This window comes from Opisthorchis viverrini, assembly GCF_000715545.1.
Source record: "Opisthorchis viverrini unplaced genomic scaffold opera_v5_451, whole genome shotgun sequence".
Lineage (NCBI taxonomy): Eukaryota > Metazoa > Platyhelminthes > Trematoda > Opisthorchiida > Opisthorchiidae > Opisthorchis > Opisthorchis viverrini.
Window position 1 is genome coordinate 120,034 of NW_008752113.1, and position 23,995 is coordinate 144,028.

Here is a 23,995-nt window from a genome sequence, read left to right on the forward strand (position 1 = left end):
TTTGGTTGCGTTACTTATTCCTTGTGAAAATCGGTTCACTTATATTGTTTCTAGAGTTTTTTCGACATCCTACATTACAGGGATTCGAGTGACCGTTTTCTTATCCCGTTACAGCCGCTTGCTTATGAAACTAACTCACATCTCGGCTGATTGTAGCGATCTTTTCATCCTCACTGACTTGTTGATCTAACTGCAAACTGTATGGGTTTCTAATGCAGATAGCCTTTGTCCGAAGACTAGATATGTCCTAATCTATTCACCGTTGATCTTCCCTGATGTGTACAAGTCAGTGTTCTCCATTTTTCAACCTCTTCTTTACCAAACCCTCATTTACCACCATTATGGCCATATTTCTTGCTGATTAGTCGACCAACGAACACATGGGAATCGCTTAGGCTTGGTTCTTATAAATTCTGGTTTCGCTGTAAAGATGCAACCGCCCAGCAGATGGTTAACGTACATAAAAGTGATTGTCCTGTTCTGTTGTTTGACTTCCCTGGCAATCACATTAGGTTGGTGGCGTAGTTATGAGAAATTCTAATTAGCCGTCGATTAAATTAATTGGGAAATAATTATTTACTTGATTAATCTTCTTTCACTGCTTTTTGAAGTTCAGCTTTTGATTGAGAGCTGAGTTCTTTAGTCTTTGGGTCTGTCTTCGCTCTCTGAAGCTCAGGGTTAGGTCCAACGTCAGGTTGAGACAGGCATAGCCTTCTTGGCATCTGTCAATCCAGCGGCTTTTTGTGTGTAAATCAACTTCATTTCCGGTGATCAGATCCGGGCACTCGTTCAATTATTTATCTAATGCAATTATCTCTTTCAGCACTTCCTTCATTACTATACAAAATTGTCTAGAGATTGATATGAATTTCCTGCTTGTCATGGATGGCGCGAATAGTGTGACAAACCACAATGGTTCAAGCCACCCGTTCCGCTAACTGATTAGTTTGTTTAGTTCAGAGGCGTGACCGACAGATGGAAGCACTGAAGTATGATTCCACTTTTCAGAGAATATAGGTTAGAACGTATCCTTTTGGTATAGCGTTTGATGGGGAAACGGTAGATAGGTGTCTATGATATTAGCTCGGAGATGGAAATATCTGCGGGTATGTGGCTGGTTCACATACACCAGCGTTGTCTCGGGGTACCTATCCGGCAAAACGGAATTTACCAGCTTGTCTGGGTTTTCTTGTGATTACTTTCATGTTTTGACGCCGGTCTCTGACCGGACTTTCCACAAACCGTTTTCATCCCATGTGCCGTTTAGTGTTTTGCCAAGCGCTTGAATCACGTGGTGAGATTAGGAAACTACACAATGTGTGGTCGGCTCATTTATAACGCGTTAACACTTCTCCCAGAAAACCTATTGACGAACCTAACAACACTAATTCGATGTTCTTACTAAATACTAGTAATGTATTCGGACGGCATGGATTGTCAGCGTAGTTTTTTATCTAGCCCTCGCTGATTACGTTTCTGATCTGTGTGACAGTGTCGAGTATATGATGTCATGCTAATAGTCACAGCAACTAACGCGAGTGCTCAAGTAAATCAATGAGTCAACTACATCGACTTATTCGTCTTCGAGTCTTAGGTTCGGTTAGGATTTTACACAGTCCTTTACTTCATTTTACAATTTGCCGATGTGAACGATGGTCACAGCAACTAACGCGTGCTCAAGTAAATCAATTAGTCGTCTATTCGTCTGCGAGTCTTAGGTTCGGGTAGGATTCTACACAGTCCCTTACTTCATTTTACAATTTGCCGATGTGAAGCACAATGTGTTAGGTTATTCAGGGTTGCATGTAATTGCATGGAGTCCGGTTCAATAAAAACCGTCGTACATGTGCTGATATGTGTCACCCAATATCCTTACCTTATTTCTATCCCGAAAGCTTCGGGACCTGGTAGGAAGGTTTTCGTGATCTAAAGGTCACATGGTTAGATACAGACAATGGACCTAGGACAGTATTGCTCTCTTCAACGATTGGTATCGTGAATTCAGGCAAAGTTTTATTCACATTCGCTCAGTTGTTAGTCCTGGTGAACAACTTTTCTAAAGGGGTTATACACTTTTGAGTGGTTTTACCTTCGCCAGCCACCGCCAAATTGGTCAGCAGAGTCAAAGCGGGCGTTAGGTCACATACGGTTATCATTGTTCGCTGTTCAAAGCAACGACAATGATCCCGAGTATGTAGGTTTGATCTACCTCGACTTTTGAGTCAATTATTCACTTTCATATGAAATATATTGTGTTTGTTTGCCCTTTGTGGATGATGAGCCTCACACAGTGGATGTTAAACATGAAGTTGTTCTACAGACCTACATTCTCGGTTTTTCGTAGAATCCGTTTACTTGAAGTAGGTCTTGAAATCAGTCTGTTTTTGAACCATTCGGTTGGTAGTCTCAAGATTTACGTTTACGTGTATGATGTAGCGGTAAATCTGGGTTTCCTGATCAATCGGTATATGGAACTTGACCGCTCATCAGCCCTCATCCTCATACAGCCTGTAGTCGTTCTTAATCCCACCATAAGGGAAATCAGCTTTTCATCTTAGTCATATATGCCGAATAAATGCACATTAGGATATCAAACTCATCCAAATGTTGAAATCCTTCAATGCATGCATTACCGGGATGGTTGATTCGTACTTACCTTGGAGACAGCGCCTATTTGACAACCGATCTGAAGGTGAAGTAATTATAGTTTGTGCTGTAGCATAATCGAACAACAACAGATCACCATAGCTAAGCAGAAAGCAATTCACATCCCATTGCTTGCATCGTTCAACTTCTGTGTAGTAAGGCGGAAACTCTCAGCTCCATTTTGGCTAATGGTATTTTGTCCGTCAGTCCTGTAAAGTCCGCCGGACTGAGACAAATTGGTCTCTTTATGGACAGACCCTTGTTCGGGGAGCAATTTGAAGGACCACTGCGGTGCTTCTATATAACGACAAGCCGTCCTTTCGGGTAGGTTACCAAAAGTCGTTCGTTGTTGCGAAATAGGGTCTTTCAGCGTTAAAGATGGATTTTCGATTTTTCTTTTTTATCATTTGCTTATAGTGATGGGCGAAAGCAGATGCTACAAGCTCCTTATCCGCCCTCAGGTCTTCACTCCCTGTCACTGCTTTCGGACTTCCCCTAGATTTCCTCCCTTACATGCTGCTTTCTCAGTTCCTATTGGCTACAATAACAGCAACACCAGTGTTGCTGCCTGCCGGTTTCCACTGCCATGCATGCGCGAATCTGTGAGCAAAAATGGAATGTGGAAGGTTTGTGGCAACGTACTTCAAGCATTTTGACGTGTCGACACCGTCTTGAACCTCAACGAGGTGTGTGATTCTCGTTAGTTGGCAGTCGTGAGACTCAGTCGCTTTAGTGATATCAATACTGTAAACTTCCCCACAATATGGCGTGCTGAAAATTGTGGTGCAACTCAAAATGGACACCGCGTGTGTATTATTCATTTGTTGACTTGCTATTCAAATATTTTTTGAGGAAGAAATTTATTGTTGGTTGACCAGGTGGCCTCCAATCTGTTCGTCCAGCTTGGCAATTGGCTTGCAAACGTTTCGTCACCAAGCAAAATCATCAGTGCGTGCTTTGGAATGAATTTATTGATTAAGTTGGCGGGTACAAAAAGTTTCAACTTTTATGCCCACGGCCTACTAATTATGGGAATTCACTGGACGCCTGATGGTCATTTAGACGAACCGAAATTATTTCACAGTGGTGAAGCTGTCCATATGAACATCCCCAGGTACTCCGGATAGTGTTAGATATCCAATCTGTTAGACTTTATTCCTGTCTCTTTTTTCCGGTTCATTCATTTTCGTTCGTGTAATCTGGTCAGCTTGCTGATAATATACTAGCCAGCGGTCCGCAAGATATTTCCGTGGCTGCTGTTAAACCAGTCCAGTCTGGCAAATTCGCATCCCAAATCCGCGGGATGTTAAGTGTGCAAAATTGCGTTAGTTTGTCCCCATAGGATGCTAATGTTGTTTTGTGTTTAATTACGAGCCTAAATCCACAACATCATCCTGTTAACCTATGTCAATTGCTGCCTCTCTGTATCCTTCAGAATTTCTTCTATCGTTTCGCAACTTAATTCCCTCGGTTTTCGATCGTTCAGACCAGCTGAACCACAGTCGTTGTTATTTTCACTCCTAATTCATTTACATACCTGGCCTGTTTTTCTGTTTGGAGAGCGTGAACCGGCGCCACGGGACACCTTTGATTCCGGTCCCAGTGCCATTTCTGAGCGCTCGTCGTTCTTTACATCATTCGGCATCCCGTTATATCGATGGCTGACCACGAATATTACCGTCTGGAGAAATGGTGGGGGTTTTAAGTTGCCGAACTGAACCCGAAAGTCTTTGCTTCCGCACACTGTCTTCTCTGCTACTGGGTTGTCATAAAAATCGTGTGTCATTCGGTGCGGATCTATGCCGCTAACCTTTTTGCACCCTGCATTCTGTTTGGTAATCCGACAGCCGTACAGTGAATCATCATTTTGATGTGAATGAATGCATGAATCAGACATGACTGATCTGGTATGGATACCAAACGCGGTCAGAGGTTTAGGTGTTCACGAGCGAAAAGCACCTGACTTGACGTTTCCTCTAACCCAACCTCTCGATCGATTTCTTCTTAGCCATTCCAGTGGGATGGTTATATTACACCAGTAAATTTGGTCCAATTTCCTATCCGGGCGAACAAGCAACTAACAACGACCACTTACTATACCTTCATTCATCCACTTCAGGTTGAAATGAGTTTTCGAAAGGCTCTGGATATTTATCTGAAGCATCACAAACCCTCGTCCCCAATCGTCCTTCGTGCGAAAAGCAATTTGGTAAGTCAGTCAGTCAGGTCTTTTTTATCCATAAGATGGCCCAGCTGGACCGATGGACTCCTACAAGACCTCCACAAGACCATTTATTCTCAGGCTCAGCTAGTCTCACTGATGGACAAATGACATATCCTTGAATAGTTTTAATTTGAAAGAACCAAACTTTATTTATCTATTTATTTTACGGCTAATGTCGTTATGTACATCCTGACCAAAGGATTTGTTATTCTCCACGCTATTCACGCTGGTCCCGGGGCAAATTTTGTGCCTTTTGTTTACATTTATATCGTCTTTTTAATACCGGGGAGCATAAAGTACATGATTTTAAAAGTGCCATATGAATGGAGTGGTCGTGTGGCCTAACTGTTCTCCGAACGGTTGGCTTTGAATTGTTTTTGACCTTTCGGTGAAATGCCAGCGACGAAACTTGACTGGGATGCCCTGTTTGAATCTCAAACTATGAACTGAGCGACGTGCTTAAAATACTTTGACCACTGCCGACATTGCCGTTTGACGGATCGGTATGAAATTGGAGACAAACTTCACCCAGTATCCGGGAGGAACATCCCAGGACTCCTGGAGATTTAGTCCCCACGGAGCCGTGTTTTTCAGGGGTTGGAGACCCTAATAATAAACGACGTACGGGCACTGAAATCCGTATATTTGCTCTTTTGGACGAGCACATTTGCTCGTTTGGAGACCCACAGAGGGACAGTCTCCATGGGACCATATATCGGATAAGTGATCGTAAATAATTGTTCAGCTGTAACACCCCTTCGATGCCTGACTGCCACGCTATCCTAGGAGAGTATGAGTGATGGGATACTTCCAGGTTGCTTAAGCCTAGACAGCAGTGATAGGGTTTGAACTAGGGTCCTTCTCGTCAGTAAGTTCGCACCTTAACATCTGAGCTACCTCAACCTCATATGTAGATAGATGGGAAGACATTTTCCTGTACTGACGTTTTTGGCCAAACACGCGGGTCAACTGAATGGCGAGCTGCAACAAGAAGGGCCGATATGTTGGATTTACTTGGAATGTGAACCAAAGGTGGAGAACCAACCACTTACACTACTGTCTACGTTCCATTCTTTTTCAAGCAGAGAGAGGTGCAGTTTAGAACTACTTTACAATACAGGAACAAACTCCATTCGGCTCTTCACTTTTGTTACAATCTGTATAAAGTTGCTTTGCTCCAGGTTCTTTCTCCCTGATTTATTTCATAAGTCCACTTATTTTTCCACCTCAATATTTGCTAGTCCTGACTATAAATTGTATATTTCCAAGTTTTCATCATTTTACTGATGGAGCGAACTGCGAGTTGGTTCATTGGGGGTTCACCCAGCAGTGGCAAGCTTTTGGATATCTGAGTGCAGTACGAAGAACCCGCTCCCGCGTACCGTTTGTAACTGTCTAGTATCACCGTGCAACTGTATTGAACAGTGTGGAACAGAAAAAATGTTTTTCCTCTTGGTATCTTATCCCCGTTTGATCACTGAAACCCACGAATGTAGGAAACATTTATCGGCATTTGTCTTCCCTATCCTGTGTGCCAAATCGTAATTATAATTGATTATTACACAGTTCGCTGTAACTTGTCCTCAAGAACGTCGGGATAACAACCGATTCGGCTGAGTTATGTGGTAGGCACGTTTTAATCATCTGATCGACTTTGTTGCTCGTGTCTAAACTGATTAACTTGGTGGGACCTAGTGGTAGTAATGAGATCGGTGAACACCACAAGGAATTAGACCAGCAGATTCCAGTCTGCTATCTTTAACATTTTAACATTCCCATTTTGGAAATTTGGAGCAAGTTGTGTATGTCATGGTTGTACACAACTTGGATAGGGAAGACAAATGCCGATAAATGTTTAATTATCTGTTTTAATCATCTGACCGAATTTGTTGCCCGTGTCTAAACTGATTAACTTGGAGGGACCATTTTGGAAATTTGGAGATTGTTCCGCGTTGCGACCTTGTGAGTTGCTGGTATGGTGGGATGGTATCCATTTCTGGACTGGCTTGCCATATTTGACTGCCCCGGTGGACTCCTTTGCACAACGGGTAATGGTTCGTAATATGCTTTCGTCGAACCATTTGTTGCAATCAGGTGAACCGTCCTCTCCCAGTTTAAACCTGAGGGATTCAAAACAAAAGGTGAACAGAATTGGTCAGTTCCACTTCCACCGTCATACTCAGCTGATAGCTGATAGGCTCAGTTACGTTTGGACAACCAAACAGTTGAAACACACAATATTTGCCTGAGGCGACACTCCAGCCACTGACAAACGCATCTGAAGCCCACACATGGCTGGCTAGTATTTGTCATTAATCGATTCATTCTGTACAACGGTGGTCACAAAAAACCCTTTTAGGACCATTTTAGGTCTGTACCAGTAAGCTAAGCCCATATGACACTCGTGTGGTGTCCTTTAAGTAGCCATGGCTTGACTTGGTTTAGTCCACAGCGTGAGACAAAAGCTAGTCAAGACTTGTTTAAAACGTGAACGTCCGTTGTATCTTATATTCTGAACAAGAAAGGGAATTGTCGATACATACGATAGTGGTCATCAAAAGTGCCGTTGCTTAAAAACAGCGTTTAGAAAGGCATGTTCCTTACGTACCCACATGCGGATAACCAAGCAGTTGTATTCAGCAGCGTCTGACTCTGATAGATCGGTGATCTGAACTGCTGCGGAATCGACCCCAGATGGAAGGTACAATCTCCCGTCACGCTCTACTCCGTCACAGAAAGTCACTTTTAGCATCACTGATGGACTGCCGTCTTCTTGCTAGTCGATCGGTTCGAAAAGACCGGCACAGACACAGACAGTCTTGAGGAATCGCTTGCGTATTTCACACTCCTGCTTGCGGGTACGAAGTCAGCAGTCGTAGAATTGACACCATATTCCATAGTTTTTCTCCACGTGGGCGTGTGTCGTGGTTTCAATTCCCACTTCACGAGGCGGATTTCGGTAGCCTTAGACCTTCTATCAAGGTACCCAGATATCGGCGGTTCCATGTTTCCGTTTCTCCGTTTTTTAGCTAACCATATAGCAGCTGCTTGGGGATCTTGCTTCCCTTTATTAGATAAACATATCTCAGCAACCCGCACAATTATAGCAACCACGAATTCCGTTAGAACTTCCCCTTTCTTCCACATAGCATTGCTCGCTTAGAAAGTTGTGTTCTTCAAGTTCGTCTTTTTCCAATAGCTTTCCTATCCCAGAGTCATATTTGCCCGCTCAATCGTTTTACCAGTGTGTGGAAGGTTCGGCAACTGTTTTAATTTCCTTTAGAACAATCCATCTGCTACAGTTTGTTCGATTCTGGTAGGTCTGTTCAAGAATACGATGAAGTGATTGCTCCACATTTCCACTGTTCCAATAGTTGGTGATTGTTTTCATCTAGAATGTGTCCTGGGGTGTTTAGTATGCGTGGTACGCAACCCAGAATTGACTTTCAAAGGGTCGTAGAAGTCTTTGTGTTGTAAGCGAGAAGTGAAACTTCCGATCTGTTCACTGTATCCTTTCCATCATTCCTCCTTGGTTCGGTTAATTTTTAAAGTCGAATCATTTCGAGAGTCTTTATCGTACCATCTTTATCTTGCCGACCAATTGGCAATAGAGGTAACAAAGGCTTGCTTGTTTTCGATTCCTAGTCGCTTCCTATACTGTTAAGCCGTTCGTTAAACCATTTGAGGCACCCAGGCTGTTTTTGAGTGACCTGTGTGGCCGCTCTCTTCAACAGTTGATGAATCAAGGTGTGCCTTACTTCTATCATCGGACTAGTTGGGTTCCAATCTGTTAACACAAAGGCCATTTGATGTCTGTACATCGAGTCGGTCTTTAAACCTTTAGATGTTCGCTGAGTGAGTTCCGGAGGTGACTGTTTAGCTTCGTTCCGACAGGCTGTTGTTCTGTTTTACATTTGGCGCCTCTACAATTCTCCCTTTTGGGCGACAACATAGTCTTGTAGGTGAAAGTCCCGCCGTGTTCGTTTGCCCATGTAGTGATGTGTTGATCTGGAAACAAAATCCCGGTGTAAATGACAAGGGACTGAATGGTGCCCCATCTGAGTGACTCCTTGCAGTTGCCACTCACGGTGTCGGCACCACCCGAGGTGGTAGCTTCCCAGGACCTCTGGCTACGAGAAATGATCGCGACCGGTTCTTAATGTGGCAATTTCGAAGGCTCCGCGACACCCAGCCCTTTGTACATATGTTCGGTCGCCTCAGGATTATTAACACTACCGCGAATGCGAGATGGGCTAGATGGCTCAGTGGTTAGAGCGTAAATTAACTGGCCAAATGTGCTAAATGTCTTGGTCCTACAGACGAACTTGAAGGAAACTACAAAAGGACAACTCGTTTCACGGTGAGTACGTAATACATATATTGGGATACGGACTTGGTGACGTTTCCATGTCGCCAACGTCGTCAGCCATCCAGGCAATTCAAGCAATCCGAACACGCCCATAAAATCGATCCAACGATGTACATTACGCTCCCATCATACAATGAGTCGTTTTGACTCGTCTTCCATCACGTGAACGGTTCTTCTGTTGTCATTATCTCACTATTCTGCATCTGCCACCCAAATACAGCCTATTCTTACAACATTAAATGTGCATCATTTTGACGAAAGGCTTGTAGTAACAGTAAATGCTTGGTTTATTGATAGCATTGTTGAATTGCGTCTAGCGCTACACCGTTGTAACATCTGGTAACGACTAGATGTATACGGACTAATCAAAGTTTATGTCATTTCACTTTTCCCTTTTGATCATGCTCATTGACTTTGAGGCAAGTTGATGCGGTAAACAGCAGTATTCCGTTCTATCGAATATTTTCACGACAGTCTAGCTTCTCAGCGCTGTAGGAGTCATTTTTTTAACGGATGTATAATGTTTTCAGTCGTTTAGTGTTTCATCTTATCGCTTCACCTCTGTATTAGATAACTTTGTTTGGTTTTGTCCTCTTCCTAATGCTGATCACAGGCCTCAGCGCTTCTTAAACGCGGAAACCTATCAGATGCCGAAGTCCTTCTCAAAGCTGTTCTTTCGCCGCTGGGAGGCCGACCACAACCAAACTCGTCTCCGTCTGCTTCTAATTCATTTACCAACTCGTGTGAGGAAGCGGACTCGGCCGTTTTTTCTCTGTCTTCTACGGGTAGTATTTATTCCGCCGCTGATAAATTTGATCCTATCAACGGACATCCCGCCAGGCGCGTGGTCCCTATTTGGCTGGTGGTTGAGCAAGCAGGTCGAGAGGGACGTGATCAATTGTCCAAGTTGATGAAGTTCGATTTGTCCGCCTGGGCTACCGAAGCTCATATCGAACTGTACGTTTCTGTGTCGGTGTTTTCATGCGCAATCGCCTATCCGTGTCATCTTCAGCCCATTTAACATTTCTGCCGTAGGTGCAGTTCCTCACTGAAATTACCTCGGCCTGTTTAGTTAACACATCCGCCAGGATCATGTGGGATTGGCTGTTTTCCGGGCTCGTTGAGATACGCCATCCTGGGTTTCGTGGATGTATTACCTACTACTCAGCATCCTCTGCATTTTTGATTTACCTAACCGGTTTTGGTACCGGTAGTGACTGGGTGATGCAGCCGCACCTTAGCGATCTCGTCCAGCTAATTTAATGGTTTTCCGTTTGAAATTGCTTAACTATACTTGTACTCAATGTTTGTTGTGGTCGACAACGTCGTCCACGGTGGAGGGAAAACTGCATCCGTTTAGGAGTTCCGTCAACCCCTACATTGAAGTTACGAGGCACACGAACACATTGAATCGTGCTCTTTACGGTTCTGTGACATTGCATTGACCCTTTGAACACTACAGAAGCACTTGGTGACTCGGCCGAGATGACTGTAAATGTAGCATGATCGGATTTTTTTATTTACACGTAGTCAGGTCGGATAACGTAACAGCTTGACCAAAGTGATTAATGAATCTGTCGTGAACACTGAAGTCGCATGCCAGTAAGGTGTTTGCCCCTCTTTGGAGTTTGTCACCAGTGCAACCTGGGATGCTCGCCCCTGATCTGAAAATGGTTGGCGAATGTTCGTGACCCGTCAATAGAGTAAACAGTGTACTGGATATCACTTTAACAAATGAACATGAGTAATTTATTCTCAGTTTGGTTATATTTCTGCACTGGCATCAAAAATCTGCTTGATTGCATCTTCAGAGTTTTCTGGAGATTGTGAGACACATCGAATACTCGTCTCGACGCGCTAGAAGCAACCATTACTCTAGGAGAGGAGTTGAAATGGATCAGCATTAATGGAAGGTGCTCTCCAAATTTGTGATGGGCTAATCAAAACAGCTGTGCCAGGACAAGCGAAGGTGATGTAAATGGTGATTATTAACTTCGTCTACTCAGAAGAACTTTGACATTCGGCACTTTAGTCTCACGTGAAAGCTTCAGTCAGAAGTTAGTGGAATGGATCTGCCAGCTGATTCATATTAATAAGGAAAATCGTAATGGAGCCCAAGAAACGATGGATGACTGACTATTTTGGCTAGTGATGACATTCCATTGATAGGAGGCGGTGGTGGCTGTCAGTGGTAGAACTTCACACTTCACGTGAAGTTGCTGTTTTCGACGCAAGCGGTAGCGATATCTAGCGATATTTAAGGCGCACTTTTCCCGTCAAGTGATTTAGACCCGTAACAGTGACATCCTCGGTACACGCGGAATACCGGCGAACACTGTACCGATCATCTGCTGGAAGCTAACGAGAGCTGATCCCGAGTAGCAGTTCGGTGAACCGTGTGCTCATGTTCAGCAGCTTCCATGATTCTTCTGTCCAGGCTACTTGCATATATGCGTCAACGAAGTCTGATTTGAGCAGATACTATCCCCTCCGCGCGCTAATCTTAGCTTACGAGTCTTCAAGAGTAGAAAGAGGATATTTGTGATACCATAAGGTAACCTCGAAGTCACTGAAAAAAACATATAAATGAACATTGCCATTTGTGTTCCTCATGATCCCTATAAATGCAGCCCCTTCGAACCAACTGACCTGCAGATTGCAAGCAGTCAAGGTCGCTGTCTGCCACCAGTAACATTATATGACACCAGTTTTTTTGGTTTGAACACTGGCTTGGCATTCAGATGCAGTGTTTAATTTGCCTTCGCGACCGAAGCCCTTGCTGGAAGCACTTGTCTATTTGGTCTCCAGGCTTCCAACCTGCATCAAGATTATAGTGATTCCGACTGGCCCATCAAGTCGAGATTTATGAATGGTTTGTAGCAAAACGCCCAGCCTGAATTTGGGGATTACCAAAAATGTGACCACAGTTTAAGAATTCTACCGAATGCTTCTGTCGCTGCCTTCCTTCAAAATAAGAGCAGTTCGGCTAGCCGTTTTCCGAGTTGATCACGAAATGCCATCAAGTTTATCGATTTTTAGAAGAACTCGAGCTTAAATAACTTTAAGCGTTCTATCGTGGCTTACCCTCCTACATCTATTAAAAGCAGTCTGTGTTTTTTAGGCAGAAAAAAAGAGACGAAGTGGATATTAATGCGTCAAGGTGCCAATCGCCCGGTCGACTTGAGGAAAAATCGAAAGATAACCCAATCTTATCCAATTTCATCCTAAATGTTTCGGCGCGTAGATTGACAAACACTAACTCGTGAAAACATGATTTATCTTGAAATCACACTTTCTTCAAGAAAACTAAAGGCTAAGACATGGTTGTATGTGAATACTAGTTTAATTGATACACGATTCCTGATTGTACCAGCAAGCAATACAAAGACACTGTATGCCTCGCAAATGGCCCATGATCCTTACCCACGTAGTGTGGTGATTTCTGGCAAATGTCATAATCTCACTTTACATCTATGTCCATTCACCATGCCAACCGGTCTGTTTTTTAAGGAGCCCTTAGCCAAAGTGTCACTACCCAGAACTCGAAGCACACGATTACCGTACTTATATTCAAAAGTCGCTTGATTCAAACACCATGAAGTCCTCCCATCTACGGAGATGGTATCCCCAGATGAAAGCTCATTTTCAGTAAGCGGTATCAAATCGCAGCGGTTTTCCGGGAAGCACGATTCGCCATAGCTGTGTGATCCTTCGAACTACTCCTTATTCTCGTGATCCTGAAATCGTTATCTTAGTTATTGGCTCGTGATCACTCGTTCACATGTTCGTGAAACTTGTGAGCCTCACCATGTGCTTGGGAATATCCTCCGTGACATGGTTTATAATGGTTTTAACAGCGCTAGAATTCAACGTGTGTTGTATTCGAAGTTTGCACTATTTATCTTCGTCATTGCCAGCAGCATCTTCCTCAGGGTCTTTGTTTTGGTGGTACTTATATGAGGGTACTTTCCTTTTCCGCCATCTGTTCAACCTGATGCGTCCCACCTCTGTTGTAAATCTGGATGCTAACAGTAGCTCATTGCTATTTTTTATGTTTCAGTCCTATCGTCGTCAGTGCCTTGCGCAATTTGGCGATTGTATATCAACGTCAGGGATTACTACCTCAAGCCAATCTGTTACGATTTTGGCTTCAGCCCACAAATGTGAACGGAACTATGCCGACTAGCCACCAGGTTGTAACTGATGCACGATCGGATGTAATTCGCGACTTATCGATTTCCATGCCACCGTCTCCGCAAATCACGGTCAGTATGTGTGATTCATATTACGCTGGACTTCTCTCCGTTCCGTTTTACCCTGGACTTACTCATTTACATGCTGAACGCTTTATGAAACTACGTCCATTATGCTGCATTCTCATTTTATGCTGCTAACCACCTTATCACGCCTACTAGGACGGCGAAATAGCTCACCTCACATCTACTTAAGTTCAAAGACTACTTTTGACCTTAGATAGCGATTTGGCACAATCACTTTGGTTGAAGTGTCGTGGATTTCACTATAATGAAGGACACCAAAGAAATCTGATATTTTTCCCACCCTTCCTCCACATCAGATTGTTATACCGGTCACAAACTAATGTATGATTTTTCGGGCTGTAGTGCAGTATTGGGCGTTAGCCAAAGTTCCCTCCCTGTAAACCGTTTCCTGGCAATACATTGCTTCCAAAACTCGTTCATCGACAAGGGTAAAAATAAGATGGGCGCAGTAATCTACTAAGGTCCTCGATCCGTTTACGTGTTGGAGTATCCGCTGACATAGCTCTCTACTGACGGCGATGGCTTTGGTGCGGAAACATCTTTGATTTCCTAACGATCTGAGATCCTCACCAATAAGGACACAGTATCTACGGGTGCGACTAAGTTAAATCATCAGGGACATCACGTTCCAGTTGTGTACTACATCCGTATTCTACAACTTTCTCCAGAAGTTCTAAGTGACCTGGTGCTAATCTGTAAGTCAGGTTGCTAGGACCTTCAAGATGGGGCGAATTATTGCTCGCCAACTTAAATGATTCCTTCTGTAACCTGCCACTCCAAGCCTCCAAATTGTGCCCCAAAACCATGAAATTGTGAATAAACTGTTCTCTCTCGCAAAGTTTTTTTTCACGGCAAGAAGTGAGCATGAGAATGGACACTGGGGTACTGTCTACGTTCATATTTTCACCTGTCCTCCTATTTACATTCCCCCAACTACGTGCACTCTCACTGTTTTCACCCCAAGGTTGGAGACCCCGTTTTAACGTGTCCGCCAGCCTTCGTCTTTGTCTTCCATTGGCTGATATGTGGGCCCCGGACTTCCAGTCTTTTTTGCTTAGACTCTGTTTAGTCCTTTGCAACAAACATATACGTTGTTTACCGCTTGTCAGACGACAATGGTATACGGTAATCTCGAGTATATCCTCCAGTGGACTTTAGTGCCCACATTACCCTTTTTCGTTTTCTCTTGGGGCGGGATGGCCCAAGTGGTTGGAGCGCGCATTTACCGACCGGAAGGTCCATGGTTCGAACCCGACATCTGCCACTCGACTCCCCCTGTCCTGGCTTGGGCAACCTGGCAGTGTCCCAGCCCTCGTGCTTCCTCCGGGTGGCATGGCAGCTGGGCACCGAAAGGATGTTACAGCTGGATGATTTTTTCTTCTCTAACACTAGTCAGACGTGTCGTCAACACATTTATCCCAAATGGTATTTTCCTCTTCGCTCACTACGACGGCCACACCACTAACCTTGGATGTCTCTTACTCCACTCTAACTATTCCATTATCCCACTCACTCTAGTGAGTTCACTTAAACACTACTCATTACCAGTTCCCGTCCAATTTAACTCTCACATTCCTCCGCCAGCTGTGAAAAAATTGTATTTCAATTATTGCCTTTCCCTGTGGTTGGAATCGTTTGATTATATGTTATAGTTTATTCCCCCTTGTTACCCAGCCCTCAAGACTGGTTCAATCACGCTTATTCTGTGCTTGTTAAACTGAGGGGCCATTTGTATGAACTGTGGGAAAGGCATCTGAGCCATCCACCCCTGCAAGGCTACTATTGCTGAGGCAAAGCATGTTTTTACTAACCGCAAGGTTATCCAGCAAACTATCCAATGATTTCACCGAAAGTCGGTTCTTGTTGAGCTGTTCGAAAACTGTTAGTTACCACTTTTGTTCACACACACTTACTCTTCTTCTCTGAAACGTGTCATGCTGTCAAATCATTGCCAAATATAAAGTTGGATATCTTCAAACTATGTTGGGCTACTGTTTTTCTTTCATTTTTTTCATTAAACTAACCTATCTTGCCTCATTATCTCATTTTCCTCTTCCACCAACCACCATGAGAGACATTCAGCAACATGTACTCTTCCCACCCACATTTCGAGACTCACCGATCCGGGCACCCTCTTCCCAACTTCCTTTGTGCGTTAGAGTCACCCATCTCATCTCAGTCTCTTTCATCTTCAAACTGGCCATCGTTTAAAACATTGTGAAAACCGTGTTTTGTAAGATAGTGAAGGTAGCACCTTCATGAATCATCTTTAGAGATTCATGCTTAATCGCTTATTTAGTGATTTGTGGAGTGGGCGTCGCAGGACGGTCCTCTGACTTTGAGGTATTTATTGAAACTGAGTTGAAACCACTAGGTGTCCAGAGGGCTCGTCTTCTGCATCTGTTTTCACTCAGAAACAGTAAACTTGATCGGTTTTTTCCCAAAGAGTTTGTGCTGATTGCATGTTTCGCAGTAGTTTTTACAATTGTTCTTGTGTTGTCTCGGGATTTCTTCAAGAATCGAGAATATCATCCATATCACCAACGTCCGTCCATGTGTTGGCATCCGTTTAACTACTGGCTATACTACCCGTCATTGTTCCACACATAATTCCTTACTGGTTTTTGACGACCAGATATGCTCTCCCGCATTCTGAACGCCGCCCTGCTCCTCTACCTCAGTCATGTCTAATCTCTCCTCAAAATCCTTTGATGTCTTCATTTTGCGTTTTCTGGTTTCCAGTTCTTGTCTACATCTACCGGTATTCATCTTCTAGCATCCCTAGTCTAACATTTTCCGAAACCTAGTTTCTCCGTGTGAAATCTCTTGCAAACAGGGACTCCGGAAATGAGTGTTTCCTTCTCCTCCGGTCCACTTCTACTTGCAATAGGAAAAACCTACTGCAAATCATAGTTTGGTCACAAACAGTGCCGTTTAGAAACTCTTTAAGCTTGAATTATCCGGTTTGACACACCTCTTATTCACCCGTATCAAAATGAAGTTCATTTGGAGGCCTTGCGTGACGGAGGATGTGGTCTTTTGATTGGTTCCAATTGGTGCAAAATTTGTTCGTTGATAAACAAACAATGCAGTAGTGGAGTTGGAAAACCACCCTAAAATTTCTTCCCGTAAAATAAGCAGCCCTAAAGACGAACAGTCAGTTTGTCTGTAAAAGTGCCCATAATTTTTATCGACCATCCATCGCTTCCGATTCTGTGAGTAGGCGTAAATGGATGAAGGTGTTGCTGAACGTTGTATGGTTGGGACAAAAAGGAAAACAAATCGAGCTCAACAAACTGCTCCGGCCTTTTTAATTCCCAAAGTCGTTGATACTCACTCAACGGTTCTGAATTTATGGTCGTAATCGTTGTCCTGTGGCTTGATTCCCCGATTTCCTTAGGACACATGAGATTTGCGCAGTGTAGCTAGGCCATTTAGACTAAAAACTAATCAATCACCCCACGACAGCTTTACCGCAACCTCAGTCATCGCCTTCTCGGTTCGGTCATTTTTTATGAGGCTTTGTCCCCACCCTCGGTCCACTGAACATAAGATGTGGGAAGGACCGTTCTTATTTCGTGATGCAAAAGTGTATAGTTATTGTTTCTGGATTTAGATGAATAGATGCAAATTTTCTATTGCCCCGCACTGTTTTTAAGAAAACCAATAGTTTATCTGCTTCGTGTTAGTCATCGAAGTACGTAAGCCAATTGGACTTTATTTTTCATGTGCTCAAACCCACTGAGCGAATCAACATAAGCCGCCTAATCTCCATGAGATTGTTCTGTCATCACTGATCTTCCGTTCGTGTTTCCTATCTAGACGTCATTCGCTGGAAAGCGCGACGGTTGAATGAATTCGCACGTAGCAGTCTATGGCTTTCGTTCGATGATTTTTCCCACCGATGTGGCCATCATCTCATGCATTTTCGCTGGATAGCACCAGGATTCAGTATTCCGAATGTGCTTTACTGCGCAATACGTTTTGTACATTCTTCCACTCAACCCCGAATTCTTTCCTGCTTTCATTTTCTTGCCCTGTCGCTTGTCCTCAAACAGGATGCCGTGCACCTCGGTGAGTGCTTTTCTTCGATGCTACACTTAATGATGCCGATGACAGTGCTGTTTTCAAATATTCAGTTTCTTTTCTTTACGGCGATAATTTTAGGTGGAACGCACATTGAGCTAACTGAAATTGTTCTCTCTTGAATCGTTGCAGTTTACACCATCGGTCGACCTATCTTTGTCCGCTAGATTTTCGATTGCAAAGTTTTTGGCAATTAGAACTGTGATTCTGTTGAGTACGTATGTGTGGTCAATAACGCTTGTTCAAAACGGTCTTGAGCTGTTGATTAAAAGTAACTAAAACGGCCAACAATAGGCAGATACATTTTCCGGCAGATTAACCGTTCCAGATTAGGCTATTCTACTAATCTTGACACGTATGTCCCTCGTTTCGCCCGTCCTTTCCTATGGTGGATGTGGCTCCATTGAACGTGATGTCGCGCCCGACTTCACGGAGCAAACACACATCTACAGTTTGTCGACAGGCTGAACTCCTGTTACCTAGCTCTACTACCATGATCGACATTTCTCAACATGCAGGTCACACATTCTTTCACTGAGTAGCTATGGTTGCTATCTCTATAAAACTGTGAACAACGCACCACAAAAACCCTTGAACAAATAGAGGACTTGACACGTGTGACTTTGAGGAAAGCTGGAATGCCCCACAGTTTGATGGAGAATTCCCTTGTATACTCGTACTACCAAGAACAGTTTTATTTGGGAAAGTCTTGAAACTCGCTCGGTTTAAGAGCTGTATAGTTGAGGGCACCAGTCGTGTTATTCCACTTTTATTATTCAAGGAAATTCCCTCGGATCGAGAATATCCTCCTAGTTACGGTACCTTCCAGTTTCCTGTGGACCAGGGTAGCCCAGTTGTTAACATTATGGACCTAAACTCGAATCCATGCATGGACGCTTTCCCAATGACTGCCAGACCTCGTCTTCAAATTTGTGTACGCGTGTTGTTTCATTAAAAAAACGCAAAAATACACCTTAACAAAGATACTTTGGTTGACAGGCCCTTCAGACAGAGATTTATTCAGCAGAATTTGAATCAGTTGTATCAGTCTGTGCTATCTTTCGTCAGCTGGTTGAAATAGCGACCCTCGTTAAATCCGAGGATGAGGGGTTCACTAGAATTAGGTTTCACATCTGTCCGTGTAGTATGAAAATTACGCATGGAAAATATCCCCATCTTTTGTTGTGCGATTTCCAGAGTTGTTAAAAAAAATATACGGATTTCTCGGCGTACCGGCTTCGTCCCACCAACAGCTTCGAATTTCTTCAGTTTGATTTAGTCGTGAGGACTCTGTGTCTGGATGGGGCCATTCATGTTCACCTTGTCTCACCCTATAAACAAAATCGGAGTGGTTCTATTAGGAGTCGCGGAGTGCACCGTGCTTGGTTGTTGGTCTGTTCGCCGAGCTTGGTCTTTGGATTTCAGGTGTTCCATCACCAATCCAAGTGGCTCCGTTAGTTGATTACCCCGCTCTGGGGGTCTCACCTCGCTTGGTGGTAAAACGTTTGCAATCCAACTGCCAAGCTGCTCTGATAGACCAACAACCAATCAGCGCACCCGAGCTGCCTGTATTCCGCAACATAACCCAACTGTACCGTCGTTTGCCATCATTGCAGCCAAGTCACAATGCAGTGGGAGCGAACATCCTGGAACTATCCCTCGGAGGTGCACATCTCAAGCTCCTTAACTATGTCCTGTATTCGTTCGATATTATATTCCTTTATTCCCAAATTTATGACCTCTCTGTAGAAGCCACTTTTGGTTGGTGATTTTACACGCTGCTTCTAGAGACGATGGTAGCTTGTTTTAGGTATTATTTACATCTGGAAGCATTTCTGTCAGGAAAGTCGGGTTCCTGAAAATAGTTCCAGAATGCCCAGACCCTCAAACTCCATCAAAATCTCCATAGATAAGCCGGCAAGCATCCAGGCTGATCAGTCAATCAATTCGGCAATAGCCTGGATCAGTGAAAGGGCCATTCAAAGCGCGCGAGGCCACTTGTAGCTATTTTTAGAATATAGCTGTTGTGTTCTTTGTTGGAGCGTCTTTCTCAAACACCAGCGTTCTGGAGCGGAAGACAGCAATTAGATATAACAATTTCCCATGGTGGCCATTGTTACAGCGAAGGGAACTATTCCCTTCCCGCATTCTCATATATATACAACTATATCGCGGTCATCATTGTTGTAAAGGAAGCACCCTCTGATGTGCTTCCATGGTACTGTTATGCAGCGGCCTCACAGTAGATCTTAGTTCACAAATGTTGCGGGTGGGTACCTTGTTCGTCAAGCAAACAACAGAAGCTGTCAGTTCATTGGAAACTCGGTTCTCCCTAACCAGCGATTTGCCCAAGCGCCATAATTGGCTTGGTGACCTCTTCCATTATTCGTACAACCTGGCCACTTACTTTATTTCTTTGGTTCACTAATCATTCGGCACCGATGTGCTGACGTTATAAATGGTTTTCATTACCTCTCGACAGCTACTCATGAGGAACGGATGCTTATATCATTCATGCTTCCGGAGGCTCAACTTTTGTCTGTACAATGTATGCTTACCGCACCACTAATTTGCACTATAGAACTCGATTTTGTGTACTCAACCTGCCCTCCTTTTCTTCTTTCAGCTGGTAGTCACTTTAAGTTGCGATCTTTTTTGGATTTTCTTCAACCGTGAAAAATCTTTTGTCTTCCGCGAACTGAATCCTACCACTGCTCGCCGTGCTTTCGATGTTGTGCTCGTCCAATCGCTCCTAGCCAGTTCTATCTGAATTGCATTTATTTCATTTTTCCCAAGTTATTCTCTTCAGGGCTCTGCTGATGCGTCCAAAGCGATTTTTCTTCCTGTCCAGACATACAAGACGCTGGTTTGTCATGTTTTCTCAAATTCCTTTTACATTTTGATTTAGTGACAAACACCATCACAGCGTGTGCAACCAATGAGTAGAAAATCACATGTCTCCCTGGTACTACTCTGTTGTAACTAGCTTAAAACCACACCGCTCAAAAAATATCATACTATGCAAAGCGCTACGTTTTTTTTCAGCGAGACGTCCAGCTTCAACAATCCAACGATTGCTAACTAGTTGCTTCGTTGCTTATCCTCAGTCAAACATTTTGCCGATTGCAAGGTTTGCGGCAATTAGGTTTCAGTGCGGCAATATGAATAGCTGCATCGGAAACATTCGTTTAGGTATCAAAGTGTATGATGTAGGGAGCCGCAGGTTTGTGAACCCAAGATAAGACGTCGCTGCGAATAACTTCGCCTGAGGTCGACAGTGGAACGGCTTCGATTTGTGAAGAGGACGACGGGTGTTTGGCTGCAATGCCAAAGCATGTGTGCCCATGATGGAGTATCAGCAACAATTTTAATTCACTCGGGACGCAACGTACATCAATGGTAAATAGAACAGTCGAGCGTAAATTGCTCGCTTTGCGTCGATGAAAACGCTAAACCAAGCTAGAATGTCTATAGTTCGCGACCGAAGCTACCGTGCGTCGATTCATATGGGTTGCACTTTTAGAAAAACTGGCCAGTTTTGTTCATACTTTTGCTGGATGCCGGTGATTCGAAAATTGGAAGCGCCAATATTGAGCGAGAAGGGTAATGATGTCGTAGTGGACTATATCGGTTAAATTGGCGATAATCGAATCCAGCTGTGCACGTACAGCACGTACGCGCAGTCTTTTGAGAGAGTTTCACGTTCGTGGTTTCTTGAGCGGCTACTCGGTATATGTAGTGGACAACTTTAGGTCTGAAAACAACATGTGATCGATTTTGCAAACATTTTTCTCTCATGTGGCTTAAGTATGTTGAGGCAGCCATTCAGAAAGGCTGTTTAGAGGCTTTCGCTGTTGTTTCTGTGAACCACCGGGTGCAGGTATGTCCCCAGTATGTAGACTACTACGTCATTGAGGCGAACCTCACAAGGCACCGGAACGTGTGCGCTGAGTGGCATTTAGGTGAATCCGGACTGACCAAAAGGAGTAATGACGGTAGTCCTTGGAACATCCACTTCGCAAGCTGTGGTCTTGTTGTAGGCGTGCACCGAGCCGATTTCAGAGACGGTTTTTAGATCGAAAAATTTTGGCGCTCAGGTCACGGAATCGTGAAGTTGGCGCTGTAGTGATGTTTATGATGACGTGGTAATCGCAGCGGCCTATAACCGCTTGCGATCTTAGAGACCAGATGCGTGCTGAACACAGACCTATCGGAGCGAGAAGTATAATCAACACGAGGAATACGCCCCACGTCGCCCTGCACCCGACAAAGTTAATCGGATGTGAGACGACTCGGTCGCATTGAACCAGCGGGCCAGCACTCGGTGCGTGTAGGGTCACATTGGTGGTAGTCTGTGGTGACCGGACAAGGCTTGGAAGCCTTCGAAGGATTTGGGTAAAATCGTTAGTTTCTGGAGACAAAGATGGGGGATAATCGACATTTCCCTCACTATGATAAGCACAGTCTAGGCATCGACATGTTGATTTCGACATACAGGACTCGCGAGACACATGGATAGGATCAGGGTAATCAGGCCTTCGCGATCTAGGCCCTGCAGTATCAGGTTGGGTGGATTCAGCTGAGTAGTCTGTAGACTGACAGATAGATTCGTCTGCATGCCCATATTATTTTCACAGGAGACTCGACTGAACCCTTTGTTTATGGTGTCCTTCAACCAGGCTGTCTCATGCTTCACGTGGAACGATATACGAGACGTCATAATACATTTGATAGACAAAACACTGCTCACAAGGTTGCTGAAAACTCTTCGGCAGCTTACGACCCTTTTGTCTCGTGGTTCAACAGGTAACCACAACCCCTGAGATTCCGTAAACCTCACGTCCTGCTTGAATCCAAATAGCACAAAATTTGACCAATATACTCTACTGCCTACAAATTTGGTTTTTAATGACCGGTCTTTTGTATTAGTGCAAGTAGGGCGTTAAACGTGAAAACTGGTTTTGAGGCATACCTCTGAAAGGGTTTTGCGTCGATTTGTTGCTTAAAGATCTCCGGGACTGGGATAGAAGCGACAGATACGGTTAACATGGGCAGAGATAACTCCCTGTTCATCTTCTGGCTTGAGCTGGTGATCTTGAACCTAGTATGTCAAGAAGTGACCACATTTCTGTGATCGCGATGAGCCCCATTCTAAAATGTGACGCCAGTCTAGTAGCCCACCACATTGTTGTGGATACCCTGTGTACTTTCGTAGTAATTTAAAGGTCGTCGTTGGCGGTATTCGTGAGCTCACCGCAACCTGTTCCCCTTGGACCGACGTTGAAGGGTTGTGCCACGTTGAAAACACTATTTCTCCATCGCCCGGATCACCTTGTTGGTCAGCACAAAGCCAACTTGATGCTGCATAAAGCAGCGCCCTGGCAGACACTTGAGTTTGGAAATCGGGTTGGCTGGGTTGCCCAGCAACATGGGAGGCCCAGAACCTCCTGGATATATTTTCATCAAGCGCAATAATATCAGTGGTCTGGCGCCGTGTTCAGGTGGGTCAGCTCCGGCACCCACTGCATGCGAAGTTTTCTGCTTACCTTTTCATTCCTAGCCTCGCAAAGGTCAGCGTCAAAGCGTTTGATACTGTTTTTTCAAGGGCCACAATTGTGCACTTAATCGAGTTTCACCAAGTCAGCGCTTAATCACCGGCATTCTTGAACTATCAAAAACTGATTTAAAACACTGCTTGGTGTTCCACAGTAACTATCTCCGTACCTGCTCGAGTTACCCAATGGGGCATGCTTCACCATTCTTTGAATCAGTCTTTACGATTACGTGTGTCTACCCAAAAAGAACACTAGTAGCGAGATTGGCTAAAGCGCTCCAACAGCCCCATTGCAGTTGTCCTTCTTAAGAGTTCATCGGATGGGCGTAGTTTCGCAATATCATTTAACTTTTCTTCTTGTTTGACCGCTACCATAAGTTTATTTCCGAATACATTGGGCAGTTCGATTTCACTCTGCCCTGGGTCTTGGCCTAACTTCGGCCCCAAGAACTCACGGCGTGAAACAACTTGGCGGGGTTGTATTTTTTAAGGGAGCCGACATTATCTGCATTGTAATGGGTTAAAAGAATACCTGATCTTTTTTCATAAAGGAAACTACTCACAAGGTTACTGAAAACTCTTCGTCAGCCCACGACCAATTTCACCCTTCTTGGGGCTCATCAGGTAGGCGCGGTTCCTGAGATTCCGTCAACCTTATGTTCTAGTTGAACCAAAATTAGACTGTTTTCGAGAAATACACTCATTTGCAAGTCAATTTAGTTTCCACAGGAGACTCAACTGATCTTATCTAACCCATGACTGGCCATAGGCGCACAAAGCAAATGATTCGAGAGAAAATCGTGGAATTTAGAGGAAGCTTTTTTAACGCGGACGAA

General features: G+C 44.1%; 1 protein-coding gene across 1 annotated transcript in view; it reads left to right on the forward strand.

Annotated features, from left to right (window-relative positions):
- The window catches only part of T265_11161 (hypothetical protein), a gene marked incomplete at both ends in the record, with an annotated part of 33,229 nt that extends 12,595 nt beyond the window's left edge, over window positions 1–20,634 (forward strand). The window contains 5 exons of the mRNA XM_009177748.1: window positions 4,766–4,855; window positions 9,853–10,196; window positions 13,300–13,504; window positions 17,342–17,593; window positions 20,232–20,634. Of these exons, the coding sequence (XP_009176012.1) occupies window positions 4,766–4,855; window positions 9,853–10,196; window positions 13,300–13,504; window positions 17,342–17,371 (669 nt within the window). The remainder of the gene's footprint in view (window positions 1–4,765; window positions 4,856–9,852; window positions 10,197–13,299; window positions 13,505–17,341; window positions 17,594–20,231) is intronic.
- Between the last annotated feature and the right edge of the window lie 3,361 nt (window positions 20,635–23,995).